Source organism: Microcaecilia unicolor, chromosome 1, assembly GCF_901765095.1.
Source record: "Microcaecilia unicolor chromosome 1, aMicUni1.1, whole genome shotgun sequence".
Lineage (NCBI taxonomy): Eukaryota > Metazoa > Chordata > Amphibia > Gymnophiona > Siphonopidae > Microcaecilia > Microcaecilia unicolor.
In genome coordinates, this window is record NC_044031.1 from 259,684,563 (window position 1) to 259,709,950 (window position 25,388).

Here is a 25,388-nt window from a genome sequence, read left to right on the forward strand (position 1 = left end):
AAATTGCTCACATCAACTCAGTCCTTAGAGGGAACATTCCCCCAATCCAGTGGTTCCCAAACCTGTTCCAGAAAGCACCCCAGCCAGTCAGGTTTTCAGGATCTCCATAATAAATATTCATGAGAGAGATTTGCATGCTGTGAAGGCAGTGTATGCAAATCTCTCTCATGAATATTCATTGTGGATATCCTGAAAACCTGACTGGCTGGGGAGCCTCCAGGACCAGGTTTGGGAACCACTGCCCCAATCCTATCTTTGGCCTTACTGAGGGTCCCTTACATCTAGCAGGAAACATAGAAACATAACAGCAGATAAGGGCCAAAAGGCCCATCCAGTCTGCCCTCCCTCAGCAACCACTAACTGCTCCTTTTCCTAAGGGATCCTATATGCCTGTCCCAGTCTTTTCACTCCTGTTGTTATGGGTATGGGATCTAAAATGGCCATTGTAACCCCTAGTGGTAATCTCACAGTATGGCCACTAGAGGTAAGCCTACCAAATGCAAAGCTTTTGCCTTTATTTGGAAGACTGACTTCTAGCAGTAATACAACAACATCATCGCTAGGGGTCATGGTGGCCATTTTAGATTCCCAAGTCATATAAACATGAGTGACTGGGCATCACTCCTACTCTTACTAGACATCACAGATCCCCAGTAAGACTGGGGATGGGATTGAAGATTATAGGATCTGCTAGAGAGGCCTTTGCAAGGTCTAGTGTGGTAGGGTGGGGATCTTATATCTGGTGGGGGTGGGGGCTGGAGGGAAGATTAGATGTGTCAGAGGATCATATGTTGAAAGGGTGTGGGGGGAAGATCAGAGGGGGTAAAATGGGTATTGGGGCTTGGATTTGATTGTGGAGGGAGGAGTGCCTTTCTGGCTAGTAGATGCAATGGGAGTGGAGGTAGTATGCATAGAGAGGTGATTTGGACAACTATGAGTGCAGGAGCAACAGTTTCAAAAGAGGTGTTGCGCATGTGTTTTCCCCATGTGCAACTTTCAGAAATCACTATTCCTGCTAGATGTGGAGGGACATACAGTTGCAGTTGTAGGTTTTGCAGAGACTCTTGTATGTGGGAATTCTCCATGTCCTGACCTGGACATCCGAGTTCTCTTCTCTACATTTTTGTAAAATAGGTCCATATTTACTCTATTCTCTTACAGAGTCCCCTAAGTTGGAAGAAAGAAGTTGTATGGAAAATAAACTAAACATTGTCTTTGTGTTTAAATTATTTTTATATCCACAACCACCTCAAATTCCACCAATAGTTTGTTTCCAAAATGCTAGGATAAGTAGAAATTTAGGCTTGCATGAGATCTTAGAGCAATCTGTAGCAGGGACGTAGCCAGACCTCGATGGGAGTGGGGTCCAGAGCCCAAAGTGAGGGGGCACATTTTGGCCTGCCTCTCTGCTGCCACCCCTGACACTGGCCCCCCGCCACCGCTGCATGATAGTACCTGCACTGGCAGGGGTCCCCAACCCCCACCGTAATGTGATGAGACCAGTGCGGGACAAACGCTTCAGCTGGACCCTGCCAGCCAAACTGAGGGCCCCAGAGCCAATTTGAGGAGCCCAGGCCCCCGTGGCCCCCAATAGCTACACCACTGATCTGTAGGTCTTTACAGAGAGGACTGCAATAGATTGCCGTAAGATCAATGTCCATATGTCGGGATCCTTTTATGAACTTGTATGCAGAATATCAGCTAAACCAGAGCATATGCAGCTTAAAAAATAAAATAAAGGCATCTAATATAAAACTGTCAATTTTGGACACATTTGAGATTCTCTCTGCTTTTTCCTTTCCATGATGGAGAGGCCATATTGATGCAGACAATTAGATTAGGAAAACATTGATCAAGCATAGATAAGTACATAAATAATGCCATACTGGGAAAAGACCAAGGGTCCATCGAGCCCAGCATCCTGTCCACGACAGCGGCCAATCCAGGCCAAGGGCACCTGGCAAGCTTCCCAAACGTACAAACATTCTATACATGTTATTCCTGGAATTGTGGATTTTTCCCAAGTCCATTTAGTAGAGGTTTATGGATTTGTCCTTTAGGAAACCGCCCAACCCCTTTTTAAACTCTGCTAAGCTAACCACCTTCACCACTTTCTCCGGCAATGAATTCCAGAGTTTAATTATACGTTGGGTGAAGAAACATTTTCTCCGATTTGTTTTAAATTTACTACACTGTAGTTTCATCGCATGCCCCCTAGTCCTAGTATTTTTGGAAAGCGTGAACAGAAGCTTCACATCCACCTGTTCCACTCCACTCATTATTTTATATACCTCTATCATGTCTCCCCTCAGCCTTCTCTTCTCCAAGCTGAATAGCCCTAGCCTCCTTAATCTTTCTTCATAGGGAAGTCGTCCCATCCCCGCTATCATTTTAGTCGCCCTTCTCTGCACCTTTTCCAATTCTACTATATCTTTCTTGAGATGCGGCGACCAGAATTGAACACAATACTTCAAGATGCGGTCGCACCATGGAGCGATACAACGGCATTATAACATCCTCACACCTGTTTTCCATATCTTTCCTAATAATACCCAACATTCTATTCGCTTTCCTAGCCACAGCAGCACACTGAGCAGAAGGTTTCAGTGTATTATCGACGACGACACCCAGATCCCTTTCTTGGTCCGTAACTCCTAACGTGGAACCTTGCATGACGTAGCTATAATCCGGGTTCTTTTTTCCCACATGCATCACCTTGCACTTGCTCACATTAAACGTCATCTGCCATTTAGCCGCCCAGTCTCGTGAGGTCCTCTTGCAATTTTTCACAATCCTGTCGCGATTTAACAACTTTGAATAAGTTTGTGTCATCAGCAAATTTAATTACCTCGCTAGTTACTCCCATCTCTAAATCATTTATAAATATATTAAAAAGCACCAGTCCTAGCACAGACCCTTGAGGAGCCCCACTAACTACCCTTCTCCATTGTGAATACTGCCCATTTAACCCCACTCTCTGTTTCCTATCCTTCAACCAGTTTTTAATCCACATTAGGACATTTCCTCCTATCCCATGACCCTCCAATTTCCTCTGTAGTCTTTCATGAGGTACCTTGTCAAACGCCTTTTGGAAATCCAGATACACAATATCAACCGGTTCCCCTTTGTCCACATGTTTGTTTACTCCTTCATGTATGAAGATGATCCTTATATGAGAGGAAGTGAGATTAAAATCTAAGACAAGGTGACTTCTCTTGACTCTTGTACTAAAGAAGGGTAAAATAGACATACTAGTTGGATGTTGTAGTTGTCATCTGCCTTTTATTCATGTCTTTTAGGGCGGACTATTATAAGTACACCAGTTCAATTTGAAGGCCCATGGGCACTTTGAAACTGCATCCAATCCAAACCAAATTTTAATGGTATGAGTGGGTCCCATGAGGATGTTGACTGGATTTTATTTTGGAGGGGGAGGAGAAGGGGTAGGATGGGAGTGTGTGGAGATCTACAATTGTATGTCACCTAATAATCTAGGTTTTGCATCCAACATCCAATCCAAACCAAATTCTCAGGCCAGTTCAGTGAATAGAGATAAAGTGGAATCAGCGACATTTTTTTTTCTGTATACATGTAGGCATGTACCTACAAGTTCATTCACATTCAGAAATAAAGCTCCTTTAGTTGTGTGAATGCTCTAGTATAATTTATTTCCCAGTTATGCCAACAGCTTTCAATTTGCCAGAAGCCAGCTACTGTGATCTGAGTTCTCAGGCCTGACGTGTAATGCTATTGTATATGCCCTTGGTCTTTCTCTCGGTTCTCAAGGGCTGCCAATGGGTCCAGTTTTCGAGATACCCCTAATGAATATAGATGAGAGAAATTTGCATGTCTACTGCTTCTATTGCATGCAAAGTTCTCTCATGCATATTTATTATGTCTGTTTAATTTGTTACCCGCTTTGGTCAAAAGCGGGATATAAATGTGAAAAATAATAATAATAATAATAATAATAAATTAGGGATATCTTGAATACCTGACCTGTTGGTGGCCCTTGAGGACTGGGAGTGAAGACCACTGGTATATGTGATCACAGGAAATCACATCCCTTGGTCTGCACTTTTCACTGCCTTTTTTTTTTCTGGGAGGAAGGTTTTACAAGGTTATCTGTAGTTTTTCCATGGTATTTTCAAATGCATTTCTCCTCTTCCATCTCTACAAGCTCACTCCCTATGTGCACACTCTATCGAATTTGCATAGCTTTATTTACCATATCAAAAGCCCCAATTCCCCCCCCCCCCCCCCCATATGTCTGGACTTCTATACAGTAATTTTCTGAGTGGGATTAATGTAATAGAAGAATAAAGGGAGGATTTTCTAATACGGGATTGCCAGTGGCAGACTCAGAATACAAATTGCACAAAATGTCCTTGGTTGAACTTAACTAGCATCCAACAGAAAAAAAAAATGGATTAAAAAAAAGTTTGAATCATCTTGTTAAAACTCTGCTGACTATTTCACATCTTTACAGTCTTAGTAAAACAAAGCCTTTAGGGTTTAGCTTTAGTCTTTAGGAAGGATTTGTTTCATGGACATAATTCTGAGCATGCCTTATATTCTAAACTCATATTCTCATACTGGTAACACTACAGTGCATGAAGAGAAATATATTTGAGGGCATTCACAACTTAAAATCTCTGAAGACAATTCTATAAATTGGTGCCTCATTTTCGGTGCCATAAATGGGCACTTACCCCCAGATTCTATATAGCGTGACTTAAGTTGCATGCACAAATAGTCATAGTTTATATTTGTACACACAACTTAATTAGTTAACAAGTCAATCAGCGCTGATAATTGCCAATTAACAAGTAATTATTGACACTAATTGGCATTAATTAGAATGTATGTGCACAACTGTATTCTATAACAGTATGTGTAAATTCTATGGGGAAGAAGCATCAATCTTACTGAGCCAGCAATGTGCTTTCTAAACCAGTTCCAGCTGGTATAGTGAGCCTGTTGTTTAGTGGGGAATGCACAAAGGGGCTCTGCGGGCTGTTACCATGTGGGGCAGCACAGAACGTGAATTCTATGCTAATCTATTTAAATGAGGTATTAAGCATTCAAATATGCATTCTGAGTCGAGTGATGCACAGACCTTAACGGGAGGTCTGGAGCTGTCGGTTCTTGCAGTTCTTCATTGTTTCAGGTGCTCAGGATCCTCTGCCACTCCTTCCTGCTTCCCCCTTGTCGCTCACAATCACAGCTCCATCTGGAAGGCTGGGAGGCAGCTTTTCAAGTGTACCAGGGGGAGATTGGGGATGGGGAGAGCTGAGTCGATGATGAAAAAAAAAAAAAGCTACACACATGATGGAGCAGAAGTTTTGAAAAAAAATAATACACAGGGTTTTCATGCACATAGCATGTATGTGTGTATGAAAGCCGTGGGAACACTGGAGGGCTGTTCTTGACATGCTCAAGACAGCCATGCTTAGCAATTGACTGCCTGCGTATGTGCTGTTTGAGCTGCATGGTAAAAGTGCAGTTCATTTGCATGTGATTTGTTTTGAGCATCACTTGCTATTTCCACTTCATTAAGTTTTTTCTGAGGTGGAAATAGCAATTGGGTTTTACCCGGAACTTTGATGTATCTCCCCCTAAGTCACATAGTTAAAATGGGGGCATGGCTGTGGGCGTGGAATAGGCGGGTCTTGGGCATTTCTAAAATCTATGCGTGTTGTTATAGATTACACGCGGTCCATGCCTAATTTAGGTGTTGGGATTTACACCAACCTTTACTTAGTATAACTGCCCGTGACTAAATTTAATTGTGTAGACAGGCACTCAACATATTTCTTAAACCGTGCGGAAATTTTGGCATATTCTATAAAGTTCACCTAAAATATGGCGTACTTTATAGTATATGCTTAAGCACATTTCAGCGCCGATTTTTTTTAGGTGTGAAATATAGAATCTAGTCCTTAGTGCCAATTCTAAAACAGTTGAAGGATGCACCTAAACCATTATAGAATCCTAGTGCCAGAGTGCACCATCATGCCAAAAGGTAGGTGTGCTCACTTAAGACAGGTTAATGGCTAAGACCACCATGCAATGCACACAGTAAGTTGTATGTGGTGTTTGGTGATTCGCCCGATACGCCGATTCTCTGTCCACATGTACCCCCCCCCCCCCCAACAGTTGAATGCTAAACAAGGTGCACTGTACATAGAAAGTGATTAGTATCTATGTGCATAATTGCCAAGTATTGGTACCAGGCGTTTGCATAAGGACTGCTATTCTACAAACAGGGTGCACCTTTGGTGCCCAAATTTAGGCTCCAGCTTATAGAATTGCAATTCATATGACTAGGAAATCATGCATTAATCCAATGGTCTCTAATGTTTCTCAAACCTGACACTAACACTATTTGCTAATGTCTCACCTAGAATGTAAACCGCACTGAACCCTGAAAATGGGATATTAGCTGTATACAAGAATTGATTTGAATTGAATCATTTTATATATTTTTCATAGGGTTATGCAATGATTTTTCTGTGTTAATTTCTTGAATACTTGCTGTGGGGTAAACATCTGTTTTCTAACGTGCTAGATTCTGAGCAATGACAATATAGTATTTTGAATTAATAATATGGAGTTAACCCAAAATGCATGGTTGTGTCAGTGGGTCTGGTTAAGCATAATACATACCTTCCCTAAATATTAAGCTCCGTTTTTAATTGTACAGTGCCTTATTGGCTGTAAATATAGCAAACCCACATCACATACAGCAGCCATAATAACAGCATGTTACAGCTAGTATAGAAATGGAAATATCATAGCCACATACCACCAAGACAGGATTATACAAATGATTAAGACATTCCTACTGCAAATATGTTCAATAAAACAGAGAGAGAGAGAACATGACCTACTTTAGCCAACACTCAAAATATAATGTTCAAACCTCTGGTTCTGAGAGATATCAGCTGAATATCAGCCGAGACCTGCATAAGTTCTGGCGGTCAGCATGTTCCGAGCATACCCAGATATTCAATGCCAGTGCCTAGACATGGTCCAACTTCGAATTTCCGGATCTAATTTAGCCAGCAATGGTCAGCACTTAAAAAAGATACCGACCACCACCGGCTAAAAGGTTACCTGTTTTTGGTCACCATAAATAGAGAGATGCTTTATCTCCTGCACATTTATTAATGCATTTAGATTTGGTTATCACACCGACTGAGAGATAGAAGTGACTCTTCAGCAACTGTAGGAGTTCTCAGGTGTCAGAGCTCGGACACTGTTTAGCAGAAAGCTCATTTCTTCTCTTCTGCAGCAGTTACATATGGGGAAAAAGTACAAAAGCAAAGACTTCTTTCTACCGAGAAATACTTCAGATATATTTTCCGAAACCATCCTTACAGTAAAAGCAGCTGCTTTCTTCAATCCTTGTCTGTACTGTTCACAGAAGCATTGGCCATTAGTTCACTTATTTGTGTGCAGTACACAGTAGTTGAAGTTAATGACTTGCTATTTACTATTCCACTGCATCCATTCAGCATTCCATTTAGGCTGATTACATTTTTCAGCAATTCTTGTTATGTTCTGCCAGTATTATTTTAAGTTTATTTAACAAGAACAGCTGTTGACTACCAATGCACAAAAAAGCCCAAAAATAAAATATCTTCTCCGCCTGAAAACTTTGTACTTTGTTTTACAATTTTTCTGTCACATTGATGATTTTGCAGATTCTAAGACAGATTGGGTTTATTGTCTTTTCAGCCCCCCCTGAGCCTTTGCTGTGCAAGTTTGCCGATGGAGGGCAAAAGAAGCGACAAAATCAAAGCAAATACACACAGAATGGCAGGCCGTGGCCAAGAGATGGAGAGGTGAGTGGCATACCACAGTTTCTGTAAAGGCATTTGGAAAGAAACACTTGCAAAGCTCACCAAACTAATTTTCACTTTCCTGATGAAATTGACTTCAGTGGGAAACCAAATGACTTCACAGTCAGTATCCCCTCGGATTCTATGTTAGTTGACCAAAGTTGGGCTCAGAGCCCAGATGCGTATGTAAACTAATTACTCAGTTGGGTGCTAGCAACCAATTATTGATGTTAATTGGAGTTGATTGGCAATTATTTGGATTTATGTGTGCATGTGCGTATGCACCCAAAGAGGGGCATAATCGAAAGGGACGTCCTCGTTTCGATTTGGATGTCCTCACAAAACGTTCCCATCCAGGGGCGGGGAAACCCGTATTTTCAAAACAAGATGGACGTCCATCTTTCGTTTTGATAATACGGTCGGGGACGCCTAGGTAGACCTTAGAGATGGTCGTGCTTAGACTTGGTCATTTCTGATTTTCGGCAATAATGGAAACTGAGGATGCCCATCTCAGGACCAAATCCAAGCCATTTGGTTGTGGGAGGAGCCAGCGTTCGTAGTGCACTGGTGCCCCTGACATGCCAGGACACCAACCGGGCACTCTAGGGGGCACTGCAGTGGACTTCATAAATTGTTCCCAGGTACATACGTAGCTCCCTTACCTTGTGTGCTGAGCCCCCCCAAAACCCACTATCCACAACTGTACACCACTACCATAGCCCTTACGGGTGAAGGGGGGCACCTAGATGTGGGTACAGTGGGTTTCTGGTGGGTTTTGGAGGGCTTGCTGTTTCCTCCACAAACATAACAGGTAGGGGGGGATGGGCCTGGGTCCGCCTGCCTGAAGTGCACTGCACCCACTAAAACTGCTCCAGGGACCTGCATACTGCTGTGATGGACCTGAGTATGACATCTGAGGCTGGCATAAAGGCTGGCAATCAATATTTTTAAAGATGTTTTTTTTGAGGATGGGAGGGGTTAGTGACCACTGGGGGAGTAGGGGAGGTCACCCTGATTCCCTCCGGTGGTCATCTGATCATTTTGGGCACCTTTTTGTGCCTTGGTCGTAAGAAAAACACGACCAGGTAAAGTCATCCAAGTGTTCGTCAGGGATGTCCTTGTTTCTTTCGATTATGGGTTGACGACGTCCTAGTGTTAGGTACGCCCAAGTCCCACCTCCGATACGCCCCCTTGAACCTTGGCCATCCCTGAGACGGAAAGCAGTTGGGGACATCCAAAATCGTCTTTCAATTATACTGATTTGGACGACCCAGTGAGAAGGACGCCCATCTTACGATTTATGTCGAAAGATGGGCGTCCTTTTCTTTTGAAAATGAGCCCAAATGCTAATGAAAAGAGTAAATAAAATGCCTCCACTCATATATATATTCACCATGTGTTTTCCTGATCCTATCATTTCTGTTTCTTCACATTCTATTCACGATAGTTTTTTTCCCCCAATGTACTCTTTTTATTTATTTAATTTTTAGATTTGAGAAATTGCTGTTTTTTGCTTGATCATTAAACTGCTACTTTCTGTTAAAGTGATGAATGATCTTGCATTTAAAAAAAAATAGTGTCAATCAAATTCTAGTCATCTTATTGTACAAAACTACCAGGTGTGCTGTATGGCAGTCATGTAAAACCTGAACCTAGTAAGGCATTCCTAGTCAGTGAGGTCCAGGAAGCAGGTGCAGGGCTTGAAAACTCTCTGATAGGAATATATCCTCCAGGGCCTCTCCTTCAAAATCTCAGGCATCTCCAGCAAGAGTCACCAAAGCATGCAGTGAATCCATGATTGCTGTGCAGGTGTCCCATCACCACAGGCGCAATCCAATGACCTCAGAAACACCACTGTGCACACCTCCACCTACTGCACCTCGTGAGACCTGGCACCAGTTTTTGCATCAGCACACAGTTATGAGACACGTACCAGCTGCCCAAAATACTCACTCTCCCACCACCAACAAACAATCCAGACACACACAGCTGCAGCACTAAGCACTCACTCTCCCAGGTTCAATAAACAGTCCTCTCACACACTGAGCAGCAGCAAAAAGCACTCACTCTCCCAGGAACAGCACACAGCCCTCACAAACAGCAGCAGCACAGAGCACAGTAACAAACTGAGACTGGACAAACAGAGGAACAGTGAAAGACATGAGACAAGCAAGCAGGGATATAGAATGGGAGGTGTGGGGGTTTGGAGACAGTGAGGGTTTGTTGGCGAAGGATGTGAGATACAGAGGAAGGGATGGGTGTGGCTGGAGAGCTAGCAGGTGTGGGCAAGGAGTTGAGGAGGTGAAACATAAAGGAGGCAAGGTAGGAAATATAATGTTCAGAGTGGGGCTAACAGACAAAGGTTACAAAGTGCTCAGCAACTCTCCATTCTTTTTCACAAATGACCACTTCCACCTCTTCACTCTCCAACCCAGCAAAATCACAACTGGGTCTAAAGACACGTTTAGCCTTACCCTAGACGCCAGTGGTGTAGCTATGGGTGGGCCTGGGTAAGCACAGACCCACCCATTCCTGGCTCAGGCCAACCCCGTGTGGCCTTCAAAATAATTCAGCAGTGGCTGCCTCACTCCCCTATCTCTCCTTCACACCCAGATCTGGCATTTGCCTCCCACCTGCAGTTCCACAACACACCCCTTCCCTGTTCTACCTCAGCACCTTCCCTTTGCCATGCCCTGCCCTCACTGACATCACTTCATGCAGTGGATGTACATAGCTGCTGTCAAAAGTACTGAGGTATGGGGTTAGTTTCAGAAAGGGGGGAGATTCTGGTCCTCGGGGAGGGGGGGGGGATGCTGGATCTGGGGTCAGAAGAGGTGGAGAAAGATGCAGGACAAAGGGGGGGGGGGGATTTTGGAAGGTCCACCCATCCAAACTCTGGGCCTACCCAAAATCAAAGGTCTGGCTACACCCCTGCTAGACGCTTTTAAAGCACTTTTTCTTTCTTCTCCTAGGAAGTCATTTTGCTATCTGTTATTAGCATAAAGGTTCAACATGTAACACTGCCCATGTCACGCCCACAAAATACCCCCTCTTGAAACGTTTTTGTGAGAAATACAGTGGGGGAAATAAGTATTTGATCCCTTGCTGATTTTGTAAGTTTGCCCACTGACAAAGACATGAGCAGCCCATAATTGAAGGGTAGGTTATTGGTAACAGTGAGAGATAGCACATCACAAATTAAATCCGGAAAATCACATTGTGGAAAGTATATGAATTTATTTGCATTCTGCAGAGGGAAATAAGTATTTGATCCCCCACCAACCAGTAAGAGATCTGGCCCCTACAGACCAGGTAGATGCTCCAAATCAACTCGTTACCTGCATGACAGACAGCTGTCGGCAATGGTCACCTGTATGAAAGACACCTGTCCACAGACTCAGTGAATCAGTCAGACTCTAACCTCTACAAAATGGCCAAGAGCAAGGAGCTGTCTAAGGATGTCAGGGACAAGATCATACACCTGCACAAGGCTGGAATGGGCTACAAAACCATCAGTAAGACGCTGGGCGAGAAGGAGACAACTGTTGGTGCCATAGTAAGAAAATGGAAGAAGTACAAAATGACTGTCAATCGACAAAGATCTGGGGCTCCACGCAAAATCTCACCTCGTGGGGTATCCTTGATCATGAGGAAGGTTAGAAATCAGCCTACAACTACAAGGGGGGAACTTGTCAATGATCTCAAGGCAGCTGGGACCACTGTCACCACGAAAACCATTGGTAACACATTACGACATAACGGATTGCAATCCTGCAGTGCCCGCAAGGTCCCCCTGCTCCGGAAGGCACATGTGACGGCCCGTCTGAAGTTTGCCAGTGAACACCTGGATGATGCCGAGAGTGATTGGGAGAAGGTGCTGTGGTCAGATGAGACAAAAATTGAGCTCTTTGGCATGAACTCAACTCGCCGTGTTTGGAGGAAGAGAAATGCTGCCTATGACCCAAAGAACACCGTCCCCACTGTCAAGCATGGAGGTGGAAATGTTATGTTTTGGGGGTGTTTCTCTGCTAAGGGCACAGGACTACTTCACCGCATCAATGGGAAAATGGATGGGGCCATGTACCGTACAATTCTGAGTGACAACCTCCTTCCCTCCGCCAGGGCCTTAAAATGGGTCGTGGCTGGGTCTTCCAGCACGACAATGACCCAAAACATACAGCCAAGGCAACAAAGGAGTGGCTCAGGAAGAAGCACATTAGGGTCATGGAGTGGCCTAGCCAGTCACCAGACCTTAATCCCATTGAAAACTTATGGAGGGAGCTGAAGCTGCGAGTTGCCAAGCGACAGCCCAGAACTCTTAATGATTTAGAGATGATCTGCAAAGAGGAGTGGACCAAAATTCCTCCTGACATGTGTGCAAACCTCATCATCAACTACAGAAGACGTCTGACCGCTGTGCTTGCCAACAAGGGTTTTGCCACCAAGTATTAGGTCTTGTTTGCCAGAGGGATTAAATACTTATTTCCCTCTGCAGAATGCAAATAAATTCATATACTTTCCACAATGTGATTTTCCGGATTTAATTTGTGATGTGCTATCTCTCACTGTTACCAATAACCTACCCTTCAATTATGGGCTGCTCATGTCTTTGTCAGTGGGCAAACTTACAAAATCAGCAAGGGATCAAATACTTATTTCCCCCACTGTATGTTTATCTACCTGTTACTTTTTGGACATTTTTCTGTTTCGAAAATGAGCCCCTATCAGGCTTATTTTCGAAAGAGAAGGGCGCCCATCTTTCGACACAAATTGGGAGATAGGCGTCCATCTCTCAGGGTTGCCCAAATTGGCATAATCAAAAGATGATTTTGGGCGTCCCCCACTACTTCCCATCACGGGGACGACCAAAGATCCCGGGGGCGTGTCGGAGGCGTAGCGAAGATGGGACTGGGGCGTGCCTAACAGATGGGCGTCCTTGAACGATAATGGAAAAAAGAAGGGTGTCCCTGACGAGCACTTAGGTAACTTTAGTTGGTCCATTTTTTCTTACAATCAAGCCTCAAAAAGGTGCCTGAACTGACCAGATGACCACTGGAGGGAATCGGGGATGACCTCCCCTGACTCCCCTAGTGGTGACTAATCCCCTCCCACCCTGAAAAAAACAAGTTTAAAAACATTTTTTGCCAGCCTCAAATATCATACTCAGGTCCATCGCAGCAGTATGCAGATCCTTGGGGGGAAGGTGTGTGTGTGTCAGCGGAGGCATAGCAAAGGCGTGGACGTCCTTCTTTCAAACATTTTGGACGTTCTGAACTGCCCCCCCCCCCCCAACAAGGACAGCCAAATTTCAAGGGAGTGGAGGAGTGGCCTAGTGGTTAGAGCACTGGTCCTATAATCCAGAGGTGGCCAGTTCAAATCCCACTGCTGTTACTTGTGATCCAAAATCCAAATAAATAAATAAATGGGATGTTGGAGGCATAGCAAAGGCACGGACATCCTTCTCACAGATGCATCCACATTTTGGACGTCCTCAACTGCCCGTCATAGGAACAGAGGCATAGCCAAGGCACCAAAAAAATAGATGTCCTGACGAGCACTTGGATGTTTTCACCTGGACTTTTTTTAAGGTTGTATATGGCTATTATACACGCAGCTTGTCTGTGTGTATGAAGCCATCTTTGGCATGCGCAGAGCAGCCACGCATAACGCTTGGCTGCTATGCACTGGCTTCCCCTCCTTAGGAAGGAAATCGTGTGCAAATGAGCTAACAGTGAGCAGCTCATTTGCATGCGATTTCCTTCATGCATGCCCGTTCCTTTCCAAATCGCTAAGGGATCGGTAAGGGAAGGGCTTTTTCCGTTCAGTTAGTGCATAAGTTAGTCCACTGCAGTGCCCCCTAGGGTGCCCGGTTGATGTCCTGGCATGTCAGGGGGACAGTGCACTACGAATGCTGGCTCCTCCCATGACCAAATGAGTTGGATTTGGTCATTTTTAAGATGGGCGTCCTCGGTTTCCATTATCGCCGAAAACTGGGGACGACCATCTCTAAGTTCGACCTAAATGTTGAGATTTGGGTGTCCCCCACCGTATTATAGAAACAAAAGATGGCTGCCCATCTTGTTTCGATAATACGGGTTTCCCCGCCCCTGGATGGGGACGTCCTGCGAGGACGCCCTCAGGAAAACTTGGGTGCCCCGTTCGATTATGCCCCTCCACGTGTACTGTCATCTAGAGGTGGAGAAACGCTGCAATACCTGTTGTCTTGGCATCCTGCAATTAAAATCTGAACTGTATCCCTTGAAATCTGTTGATGTTGAGTGACATTATTGCACTTGATTTCGTTTTATTATTCTTTCCAAAGTGACTGAAAATTTGGATACTGTTCCATTCAAATTGATCTACTCCTCTTCCTTCTGCCTCAAAGAAACACAAAAGCACAACACAGATCACACCCACAAACACAGAGCCTACAAAAATAAAAAAAACACGTGTGTACGTGCATAGAGCAACATAGGTACAATACATCTATATACATGCAAGCAAGCAGAGGAGCTGGAAAGAGTTCCAAGAGCCATGGTCCTAACGCTTTCTATCTTTGTTTCATTTTATAACTGTTGTACATAATAGGGGATCAGTAATAAAAACTGCTGTGATGTGTATCCAAAGGGGTGGCTACTTGTAAGACTGAAAAATGCATGGTCTGATGGGATTGGAATTTCATTAAAGCATGAGTGAACAATCTGATATCTTTTCTTCATAAGGGAAAATGTTACAGTACAATCAATTTTTAATCATTTTTGGTAGCCAAACTTAGAATCTGATAAATGAATAAGCAGCTCTGCTTTAAGAAAAAAATGCAGCGCTAAATTATGTCAGGACATGACTGAAGGAAGGGCTGCGCAGCATGTTATGCTCTGGGCCACAAAATTATTATTTCATTGGGTGTTGTTCAGAAAGAAAAGTCGTTTTATTCTGTGTATTTTCTATCTGCTCCAATAGTTTCCTTCTCTGCTTCCCCTCCAGTAACTCAGTACTTAGAACTTTGCATTTTAAAAGAAAGATAAAGGGAAAAAGCATGAACTTTGGTATGTGTCAGTTCTTTCTCTAGCTATTGACAAAAAGCGCATTCTTCAGTCAACAGGTGGCCCTCTGTTGTAGGTCATAAAATCTTAAATGTACTTTTTCTGAAATGTACTTACACACAAGTATAGCTGACTGAGAAGTCATCTGTCTTGAGCTGTGAACACTGAGGGTAATTTTATAACAGGATGCCTAGATTAATAAGAGTAGGAAGGTGTCTTTATTCCCTTAGTTTCATAAAGGCACATAGGTGTCTATCAGGCTTATTTTCGAAAGAGAAGGGCACCCATCTTTCAACACAAATCGGGAGATGGGCGTCCTGCTCCAAGGGTTGCCCAAATTGGCATAATTGAAAGCCGATTTTGGGCGTCCCCAACTGCTTTCCATCGTGGGAATGACCAAAGTTCCTGGGGGTGTGTCGGAGGCATAGCGAAGGCGGGACTTGGGAGTGTCTAACACATGGGCGTCCTCGAGCGATAATGGAAAAAAGAAGGGTGTCCCTGATGAGCACTTGGCCGACTTTACTTGGTCACTTTTTTCTTACAACCAAGCCTCAAAAAGGTGCCCGAACTGACCAGATGACCACCGGAGGGAATCGGGGATGACCTCCCCTTACTCCCCTAATGGTCGCTAACCCCCTGCCACTCTCAAAAAACAACTTTAAAAATATTTTGTGCCAGCCTCAAATGTCATACTCAGGTCCCTCGCAGCAGTATGCAGGTCCCTGGTGCATGGCACTTCAGGCAGGCAGACCCAGGCCCATCCCCCCCACCTGTTACACTTGTGGTGGTAAATATGAGCCCTTCAAAACCCACCACAAACCCACTGTACCCACATGTAGGTGCCCCCCTTCACCCCTAAGGGCTATGGTAGTGGTGTACATTTATGGGTAGTGGGTTTTGGGGGGCTGAGCAAACAAGGTAAGGGAGCTATGCACTTGGGAGCAATTTGAGAAGTCTACTGCAGTGCCCCCTAGGGTGCCCAGTTGATGTCCTGGCATGTCAGGGGGACCAGTGCACTACGAATGCTGGCCCCTCCAATGACCAAATGGCTTGGATTTGGTCATTTCTGAGGTGGGCGTCCTCGGTTTCCATTATCGCCGAAAATCAGAAATGACCAAGACCACCTCTAAGGTCAACCTAAATGTCACGATTTGGGCGTCCCCGACTGTATTATCGAAACGAAAGATGGATGCCCATCTTGTTTCGATAATATGGGTTTCCCTGCCCCTTCACGGACGTCCCCAGGAAAACTTGGGAGTCCCTTTCGATTATGCCCCTACTACCAGAAATAGCACCTAGATGGTGGATGCTGACTTTCATGCCTGCTCAGGAGCAAGCCTTGATGTTAGTGCATAGATTGAAAGCTCTGGCGAGCAGGGACTGTCTCTTGCATGTTCAAATGTACAGTGCTGCATATGTCTAGTAGCGCTATGGAAATGATAAGTAGTAGTAGCATGTACACATACATTTTTTTAAATATGCAAAACTCCTCCCAAAGCATACCTACTCTGCAAGTATGCACCAGTGTGCATTGTGCATATTTTTAGGCATGACCTAAATTTATATGAGGCCTTTTATGCATGAAAACGGTTCCTTTATAAAAAATTCCTTCATACTGATAAGCAACCCTCCTAAAAGAAGATTAATTTTAAATCAAAATCTTTTTTTTTTCTTCTGAGAGTTGTGATCCTGATTTTTCTCAGCTACTGCCCTTCAGGCAGGTTTAATTCTTATGAAGCAAGAGGTTTTGACTTTGACTTTCATCCGAGCTAAGCATTCAACCTAGTTGGCCAAATATTGGCAAGCTAAGATTAGGCTAAATTTCAGCTGAACAAGCTGCCTTGCTTTCCAGCTGAAATAAAAGAAGAGGAGAAAGCATGTACAGCACTGGCTTCTGGCAGGGCCGGTCTTGGTGCGAGGCAATCGCATAGGGCCTCGCGCTCAAGGGGGCCCCGCCCGGTGCGCCTGAAGTTGCCCCGCCCCGACCGCCCGAGCTCCAGTCCCCCCTCCCTTTGGATTTTAAAAGTTACCTCACGTTGATATCGGGACGGGTTACAGCGCCGACAGGTAGCAGCAGCAGCAGTCAGTGAAGCGTGCGAGCTGCTCGGCACTTCCTTTCCCTCACTCAGCTCTGGTCCCGCCCTCGTGGAAACAGGAAATGAGGGCGGGACCAGAGCTGAGCAAGGGAAAGGAAGCGCCGAGCAGCTCGTATGCTTTTCACTGACTGCTGCTGCTGCTGCTACCTGCCAGCGCTGTAACCCATCCCGACGTCGACGAGGTAATTTTTAAAATTCAGAGGGAGGAGGGAGGGAGCTGGGTGGGAATAAGGGAGGGGAGCCTTTTGAGCTGGGAGCTGGGAGGGAGGGGGGAGGAGGGGGGCCTTTGGAGCTGGGAGGGAGGGAGGGAGGCCTTGGAGCAGGGAGGGGGGCCTTGGACCTGGGGGCCCTAGGGGGGGAAACCCTGGAGCTTGGGGCCCTAGGGGAGGGGGCCTTGGAGCTGGGAGGGAGCAGCTCGGAGGGAGCGGTGGCTGGCCCTGGAGCTAGGGTGGGGCATGGCTAGGGTGGGGCATAGCTAGGGTGGGGCTCCCATCAAACTGATCTGCATAGGGCCCCGCACTTGCTAAGACTGGCCCTGTTGTTTAGCACCTACATAGCAGAAAGGGAAGAGGTGGCTGAGAGGTATGAGCTTACCTTGAACTTGTGGTGCAAGAATCTGTTGGCTTCAAGGGACCAGAGGCTGCCTGCTTCAACAAAGGAGAGAGAGAGAATGGGGGGCAGTGAGGGAGCACATCACAGACAGCAAGGTGCTCCTGGAGGATAGAGAATGTAGAGTTGGTGAGATGTAGAAAATGCAGAATATATGCTATGCTACCAACACCCAGTCTGAAACAAAGCCCACATACCAGTTATCTTTCAAGAATGGCCAAAAAGTCCCCCCCCAACCCCCCCCCCCAAAAAAAAAAACAACAACAAACAGTTATACAAAAGCATACAGTGGCAAAAACTAGGTTCCCTATAACTGAAGGTAAAATGCTTTGAAATACCTGGGCTCCTGGACACTCCATAAAATATATATCCAGATAAGTGTTGAAGTTTTGGACCACAAAATATTTTTGGGATAAGTAGAAATCTTCCACTGGATTCACGGGTGTTACCCAATTATTTACAGATTAAGTATTTTTTATACCAGCAGAAAAAAATAGAGATAAAAATCAAGGATGGTAGGGGGTTGTCAATGATCAAAAGCCTAATGTGACTGTATGAGACTCCCCTGACATCCATACAAGTAGATTTGGGTGCACTTTTTTCTACTTTATTTCTAGGATATGCAGCATAGAATGTATTGTACTGTTTTGGGATCTTGCCAGCTATATGTAACCTGGATTGGCTACTGTTGGAAACAGGATGCTGGGTTTGATGGATCTTTGGTCTGTCCTAGTATGGCAATACTTATGTTCTTTGCGTTCCAGACCATGTGATTGTGGGCTGTTGGCTCCGATCGAGTTTCCAGTGAGGGTGCAAGGCAGCAGTCTCTGCGGGTGGATGTAGAGAGCTCTTTGGTAAAACTTTGTAATATGATAGGTGTTATAGCTTTTTTTTTAAGTGGGGATTTTATTTTATCATATCACTTTGTGTATCTAAGTAGAAGCCATGATAACCTCTTATATAAATATTGTGTCAGTAGTGCAAGAGATGATAAATAGAGAATTTTATTTTTCTCCATTTATATGCTGAGAGACTTAGCAGATATTGGAACCCGGCCTTCAATTGTATTTCTCCTATCCATTATTATATTTTCACTATCCTCTTCTGTCTTCCTACATTTTATTTTTTATTGCTTTGTGAATGAACTTCCTTTCCTTTTACTGAATGCGTTCAAAATAGATGTCCTTTTTTCTTCTCAAAGCTTTTGTGCTTATCCAGTCTTGGAATTTCATTTTATTGATTCCTCACTGCTTCTGTCTGGAATGTAGCTGAAATTTTGATTCTTCATATCTTTTCTGCTTTGATTTCCAGTCTCTGGTTCTTTTCTCATTAAAATCTTTGGAAAATCATTACCTCCTTGACCTTCGAAACTTGAAGATCTGGCAGAGAAGAAGCCTTTGAAAATCAGGACTGAAAATGTGGTGATAGCGACTTATATTAAATTGGTACAACAGAACAATAAGTAGAACTATGCACTAAAGCAATATTCAAGATCTTAAGAGAGACATACATTTATTTTACCTTCTCATAGTAGGACACCTGAACATGCAGGCAGACTAATTAAATAGAATACCTCTTTCACCAAGGGAATGGAAACTAAAATTCAAGGTTTTTGAGGTAATGTGCTCTTTTTTTTATAATCTAATCATGGATCTGGTGAGCACAGTATTAACATTTCAAAATTCTTCAGTCATTATGTGGCCCGGCCACTAAAACAGGAGAAGACTGAATCTTTAGCCTTTACTTTCTGTTTACCCACTCAGCATTCAAAGACACCATTTAAAAAGTCCAATGTAACATCACTGTGGAATTGCCCAATGAAGTCTATGCTTCCCAGAGTGTTAAATCTGCTATCACTTCCTTCAGTGCTTCTGCAGGTGGCTCAAAGGGAAGTGGAGGAGTGGCCTAGTGGTTAGGGTGGTGGACTTAGGTCCTGAGGAACTGAGTTCAATTCCCACTTCAGGCACAGACAGCCCCTTGTGACTCTGGGCAAGTCACTTAATTCTCCATTGCCCCATGTAAGCCACATTGAGCCTGCCATGAGTGGGAAAGCACAGGGTACAAATGTAATAAAAAATCCAAAAGAGCAGAGCTGCCACTTTCCATGTGCACTCCCTGGGTTGTATTAGGTAAGGGTGCAAATCAATTATGCCACCTCTATGTGCTTGGTATTTCTGAGAGAGAGCACAATCCACCTGTTACTTTTTCTGCTTCACAGGGAGGTCTCAGAATCTTCTCTCCTCCAACATTCCACTGGGTGCGGTGTTCCCTGCATTTTGCTAGATAAGGGTGCCAATAAATGAAATTATCACAGCGTCCACAGTAGCTCCAATGGAAAAAGCATACTTTCACTTGCTACTTTCTGCTACTCCAAGGCTTCTTCTTTCTACCCAATTTGCTTTATGTTTTTATGGGTTTTTCGTTTTGTTTTTTTGGGTGGGGGGTAATTACCACAGATGATCTCAACTTATTTCAGTCTAGTTTCAGGCTTTCCATTTATAGTGAATGGATCATGCTCAGGAAGCCCTTCTGATGCACCTGTTCTTTCTTTGATATTTGATACCCTCTGGTTACAACACTGTAATTGTTTGCAAAATGGACTTTTTTGTGGATGGGCCTAATATTAGACAGGTTTATATCCTTCCTCCTCAATTGCTCTCAAGTTCCTTCCTGGGGCCCCCTTACCCACTGTTTTGTGTAGTGTACAAAGCTCCATTCTGCTGCCTGATCTGTTTAGTATTTCTAAGTGCCCGCTTGGTAAAACTGTCAGAGATTTTCAGATTATCGATTATTTGTTCACTAATGTCATTTAGCTACTGGTTCTTATCTGGCCAGAAATAACTTGGTGAATCAAGCTGTAGGCAGTATATAAATAGGAACACCTGTTACATAATGAAAAATGCCCCCGTTTGTCTTTGGAATAGTATTTAGATTTGGTTTGGCTGATACTTTGCTTGCCAGATAATCTCATAAAATGGAACATGCTGGAAAAACATGTGTATTGCCTTTAGTGTTTTCAAAGTACCCCACTTTTGATTTTCAATGGTGTACTAATGATAGCTCTGCTCAGCTGCAGACAGTCATTTATAGAGAAGTGATAGAAAAAGACTGACAGGGCAAGTGGGATTTCCTCAGACTGCTGCAGACTCAAGCATTGAGGATAGTTGAATTTGCTGCCAAATTTTCCTCTCCCTACTAAGTTAAAGCATTTAGACATGATTAGTGGGTCTGTGCTGGGCACATTTATAATTCAGACACAGATTTCCATTTATGCTTCCAAGCAGACAGGCAGCACATATTTGAGCTTCATAAATCTATATTGAAGGACTGATGCACTTAGTTTGCAGACTGGTGATTATTCCGTTCTTCTATAGATAAGCATTTAGCATCGAGTTTAAGCAATAGAAATATCCAGTGTACTTGAATGTAACTCATCTTGAGCTACTACTGAAAAGGTGTGAGCAAAATAAAAATAAAAAAAAATTGCTAGTTCCTTCCATGTGTGCTTGGATTGTACACATATGTAAAAGAAAACTACTGTTCTTATTTTCAAGATATCAGAATAATGGTTTCAGTGGTGACAGGAAAAAAATAGAAAAAGCGATCAAGAGTTTGGCAACTTTGCTTTAGAAAAAAAAGGGACATCATGTCTCTGGGGCTCAAAAATGCATTAGCGCTTAACTGATAAGAAAGCAAGAACTGGTAATTGCCAAACTACAAAGGGGTTTGGGAATAATTCTGCCAGGTGACCTGAAAGATGCCAGCTGATGTGATTTGTTGCTAGAAAAAGAAACTAATGGTTTGGGATTGATAAGTCATCAGCACATTTTTAAAGCAGTATTCAGAAGATACAAGTTTGGTCACTGGCATATTTGCACACAGAACTTCATAGGAGGCTCAAGGAAGTCCAAGTGTATTTTCTTGAAGTAATTACTAGAAATAAAATAAAACATAGAAAAGAAAAGAAAATGATAATTTTTTTATTGGACTAACATAATAAATTTTTGATTAGCTTTTGAAGGTAACCTTTCTTCAGATCAGAAATAAGCAAATGTTGATAAATAACAGTATATATTTATAAGTAAAACATCAAACCAATTCAATGACAGACTCACAGGAAGAGGGTGGGGTGGGTAAGGTGAGAAACATGGGAGCTGGGTGAATGAGAGACAGGGAAAGATGCATGGTGATAAGAGGATGACAGAGCAGTCGACGTTTATGGTTTATAATGGGCTAGAAAACCCAGGTTTTTGTAAGTCCTGTTTGGTGAGTGTCAAAATGTTTAATCATTCTGACTTCAAAAGTCTTACGTTCCTAGATTGTCTTAAAGTTTCCTTTTAGTATTCTCACCATAAAATCATTGATGCAGTGTTCTGGTTTTATAAAGTGCTGTCCCACAGAGGTGACATCCCGGTTGGCACTGGCATTTTCCATATAATGTCTATGTAAATTAAATCTGTTCTTTAACATCTGGCTTGTTTCTCCAATATAGCACTCTTCATCACATTTTTTTTACATTTAATGATATATACCACATTGGAAGATGAGCATGTGAAGGATTCCTTTATGTTGAATATTTTTCTTTTGTGAATGACTGTGGGATCCTGTGAAATGTTTTGGCATAGTTTACAGCTGGATATATTGCAAGGATGTGTGCCACTCTCTTCTTTTTAAGTTTCTATCAGGAGCTTGCTTTTCACTAGATTGTGTTTTAAGTTGGGTGACTGTCGGAAGGCCAGCATTGGTGGGGATGGGGATATCTCTTTCAGAGTAGTTCATCCTCCTGGAGTAATGGTTGTAGATCTTTTATGATTTTTCACAATTTTCTAGCTCTGGGTTGTATGTCACTACAAGGGGGATTCTCTCTGTGACTTTCTTTTCCTTGTACTGTAATAGGTTTTCCCTGGGTGTTTTAAGGAAGGAGGCAACATTCTTGGAGATTATTTTGGTGTTGTAGCCTTTTTGTTTGAAGGATTCAGTCAGGATTTTGAGATGTTTATTTCTATCCCCTGGGTCAGACCAGATATGGTGGTATCCTGTGGCTTGGCTGTGTATAATGGACTTTTTTGTATGTGAAGGGTGGAAGCTCTACTGTACCCACATATAAGTGACCCATTCACCCATAAGGGCTATTGTAGTTGTGTACAGTTGGGGGCGATGGGTTTTGGGTGGGTTTTGAAGGGCTCAGTAGACATGATAAGGGAGCAACAGTGAGATGTTGGAGCTTTTATATGAAGTTAACAGCAGTACCCCCTAAAGACAAGAATCAACTCACACAGGTACCACAACAAACACACAAAGCAAATCAAAGCAACACTTCTATGGGTGATAACTTTTCAGGACCAGAGCACTGCATTGATGACCTTATGGTCAGAATACAATGAGGACATTTTTAAACAATGCAGGAATGTAAGACCTTTAAAGTTAAAATGATAAAATACTTCAGCTAACTGTATTGATCTGACTCTAGTTTATGCTTCCTCCGTCTTTTAACTCGCTTGTTATTTTTCTGTCTTCTCATTTCCCTTTCAACTTTCTTCAATGTATATTTCTGTCTGTCTGTCTGTAAAAGTGTAATTAAATTTTACTATCAGGCCTTCAATTTCCCTCTTTTCACTGTATCTATCTACACCTTTTCATCTTTCCTTCACCTCAGCTCTCCTATTCCCCTTCCTTTTATTCCCCAGTCTCACTAACTCTTTCCTCTTCTTCCCTGCATTTCCAACATCTCCTCTCTTTTTCTCCCCATTCTGCCATCCAGTGTCTTCCCTCTTTGTATTCCACCTTCCATCAATCTTCTCCCTTCTTTCTCTTCCCATCCTTCCATCTAGCATATTACTTCTTTGTCTCCTCCTTCCATCTAGCTTCTCCCCTCTATCTCTCCCCATCCTTCCATCCAGTGTCTTCTCTCACAAGAACATAACATAAGCATTGCCACACTAGGACAGACCAAAGATCTGTCAAGCCCTTTATCCTGTTTCCAATAGTGACCAATCCAGGTCACAAATACCTGGCAAGATGCCAGAATAGCAAAACAGATTTTATGCTGCTTATCCTATAAATATAACAAAATGTTTAAACACACATGAATACAAGTGTATTGCTTCTTCAGCTTATTGAGAGTGGAGTAGTCTCATATGTAACACACGATAAAGATTATTTGATTTTTCACCCAATGACTGGGTGTATTATCTGTGTGTATTGTCTAATCATTGACTGAACCTCCACCACCCTTTGCTAATCTTATATATAAAGATATATTTCTGTTTGTCAATATGCTAACATCTAATTTTATGTAGCACTTAGCTTGAACAAGTTGGTGCTCTTAAAACCCCGACAGGTCCCCGTTTCGTGGTTACTTTCTCAAGGGGGAGTCACCAGTTCAAGTAACAGTCTCAAGTGCAACTGCAGCATTACTCTGTCTCCTGCAGTTGCAGTTGCTGCAGTTGCACTTGAGACTGTTACTTGAACTGGTGACTCCCCCTTGAGAAAGTAACCACGAAACGGGGACCTGTCGGGGTTTTAAGAGCACCAACTTGTTCAAGCTAAGTGCTACATAAAATTAGATGTTAGCATATTGACAAACAGAAATATATCTTTATATATAAGATTAGCAAAGGGTGGTGGAGGTTCAGTCAATGATTAGACAATACACACAGATAATACACCCAGTCATTGGGTGAAAAATCAAATAATCTTTATCGTGTGTTACATATGAGACTACTCCACTCTCAATAAGCTGAAGAAGCAATACACTTGTATTCATGTGTGTTTAAACATTTTGTTATATTTTGATGCTCGACAGAGCACAGGCACAATTGTTTATCCTATAAATAAGCAGTGGATTTTCCCAAGAACATAAAAATCTCTTGGCTCCTCTGACATCAACTTCCAGTTAAGCAGCAGGGGACTGGCAGGGCTGACAGCGCACACAGGAAGACCGCAGCTGTGCAATTGTATGTTGTTTTACCGCTACTGTATGTCTGGAGGAACAGTGGCAATGTTGGGGGTGGGAGTGGAAGGAAGGTGCATAAGGTCCTCTGCTGCATAGCTTCTAAATGTATGGTAGAGTCTACTAGGCGATGTGCACCTCCTGCAGAGGTCTTGCCTTTTCCTTGGGGCATGCATACCATGTGTTGAGAACCTATAGCTTACACCATGTCTGGGTTTAGCGACTAACTCCCGCAGGCTGAATATTGGCCCCTTAATGCTCAAAATCTATAGCGCATAACCTCAAGGGGCTATGCATATGGAAGGGGCATGGGCGGGTTTGAGGTGTGCCAGACATTTTTGTACTAAGCTTCTAGGATCATGTCAGTTTCACAAGCAACTAGAAAGACCTTACTTGACCAAACAAATTGGAAGGCTTGGATTTTTCTGCCATGCAAGTCTTCTCTGTGAGGGACCTGAGTGTTACTTCAGCAGAACTAGATCCTAACTATCTTATAATGTTTTACTTTCAGCTATCTTATCTTTTAGTTTTTCTCTTATACAATACATTGTAAATTATTGTTGTTGCCAGACATTTACACCAGCCAATGATATTGTGTAAGCCATAGGTTCTCAACACATGGTGCATATACTCCAGTGGGTACACAAGTCTTCTGCAGGAGGAACACATCACCTGTAGACTCTACCGTGTATTGAGGGCCTTGTCTAATTCCCACTGCCACCCCCAATGCTACTGCTGCTGCTTCTCTAGACATGCAGCAGCGGCAAGTGAATATATAGCAATCATATGACCACAGTAGTCCTGTGTGCACTGTCAGCTCTGCCAGTCCTGTGCTCTGGTG

General features: G+C 43.3%; 1 protein-coding gene across 4 annotated transcripts in view; it reads left to right on the forward strand.

Annotated features, from left to right (window-relative positions):
- The window catches only part of RBMS3 (RNA binding motif single stranded interacting protein 3), a 1,285,867-nt gene that overhangs the window by 1,023,085 nt on the left and 237,394 nt on the right, over window positions 1–25,388 (forward strand). For all 4 annotated transcript variants that reach the window (XM_030205863.1, XM_030205882.1, XM_030205872.1 and 1 more), the window contains exon 7: window positions 7,744–7,850. In XM_030205863.1, the coding sequence (XP_030061723.1) occupies window positions 7,744–7,850 (107 nt within the window). The remainder of the gene's footprint in view (window positions 1–7,743; window positions 7,851–25,388) is intronic.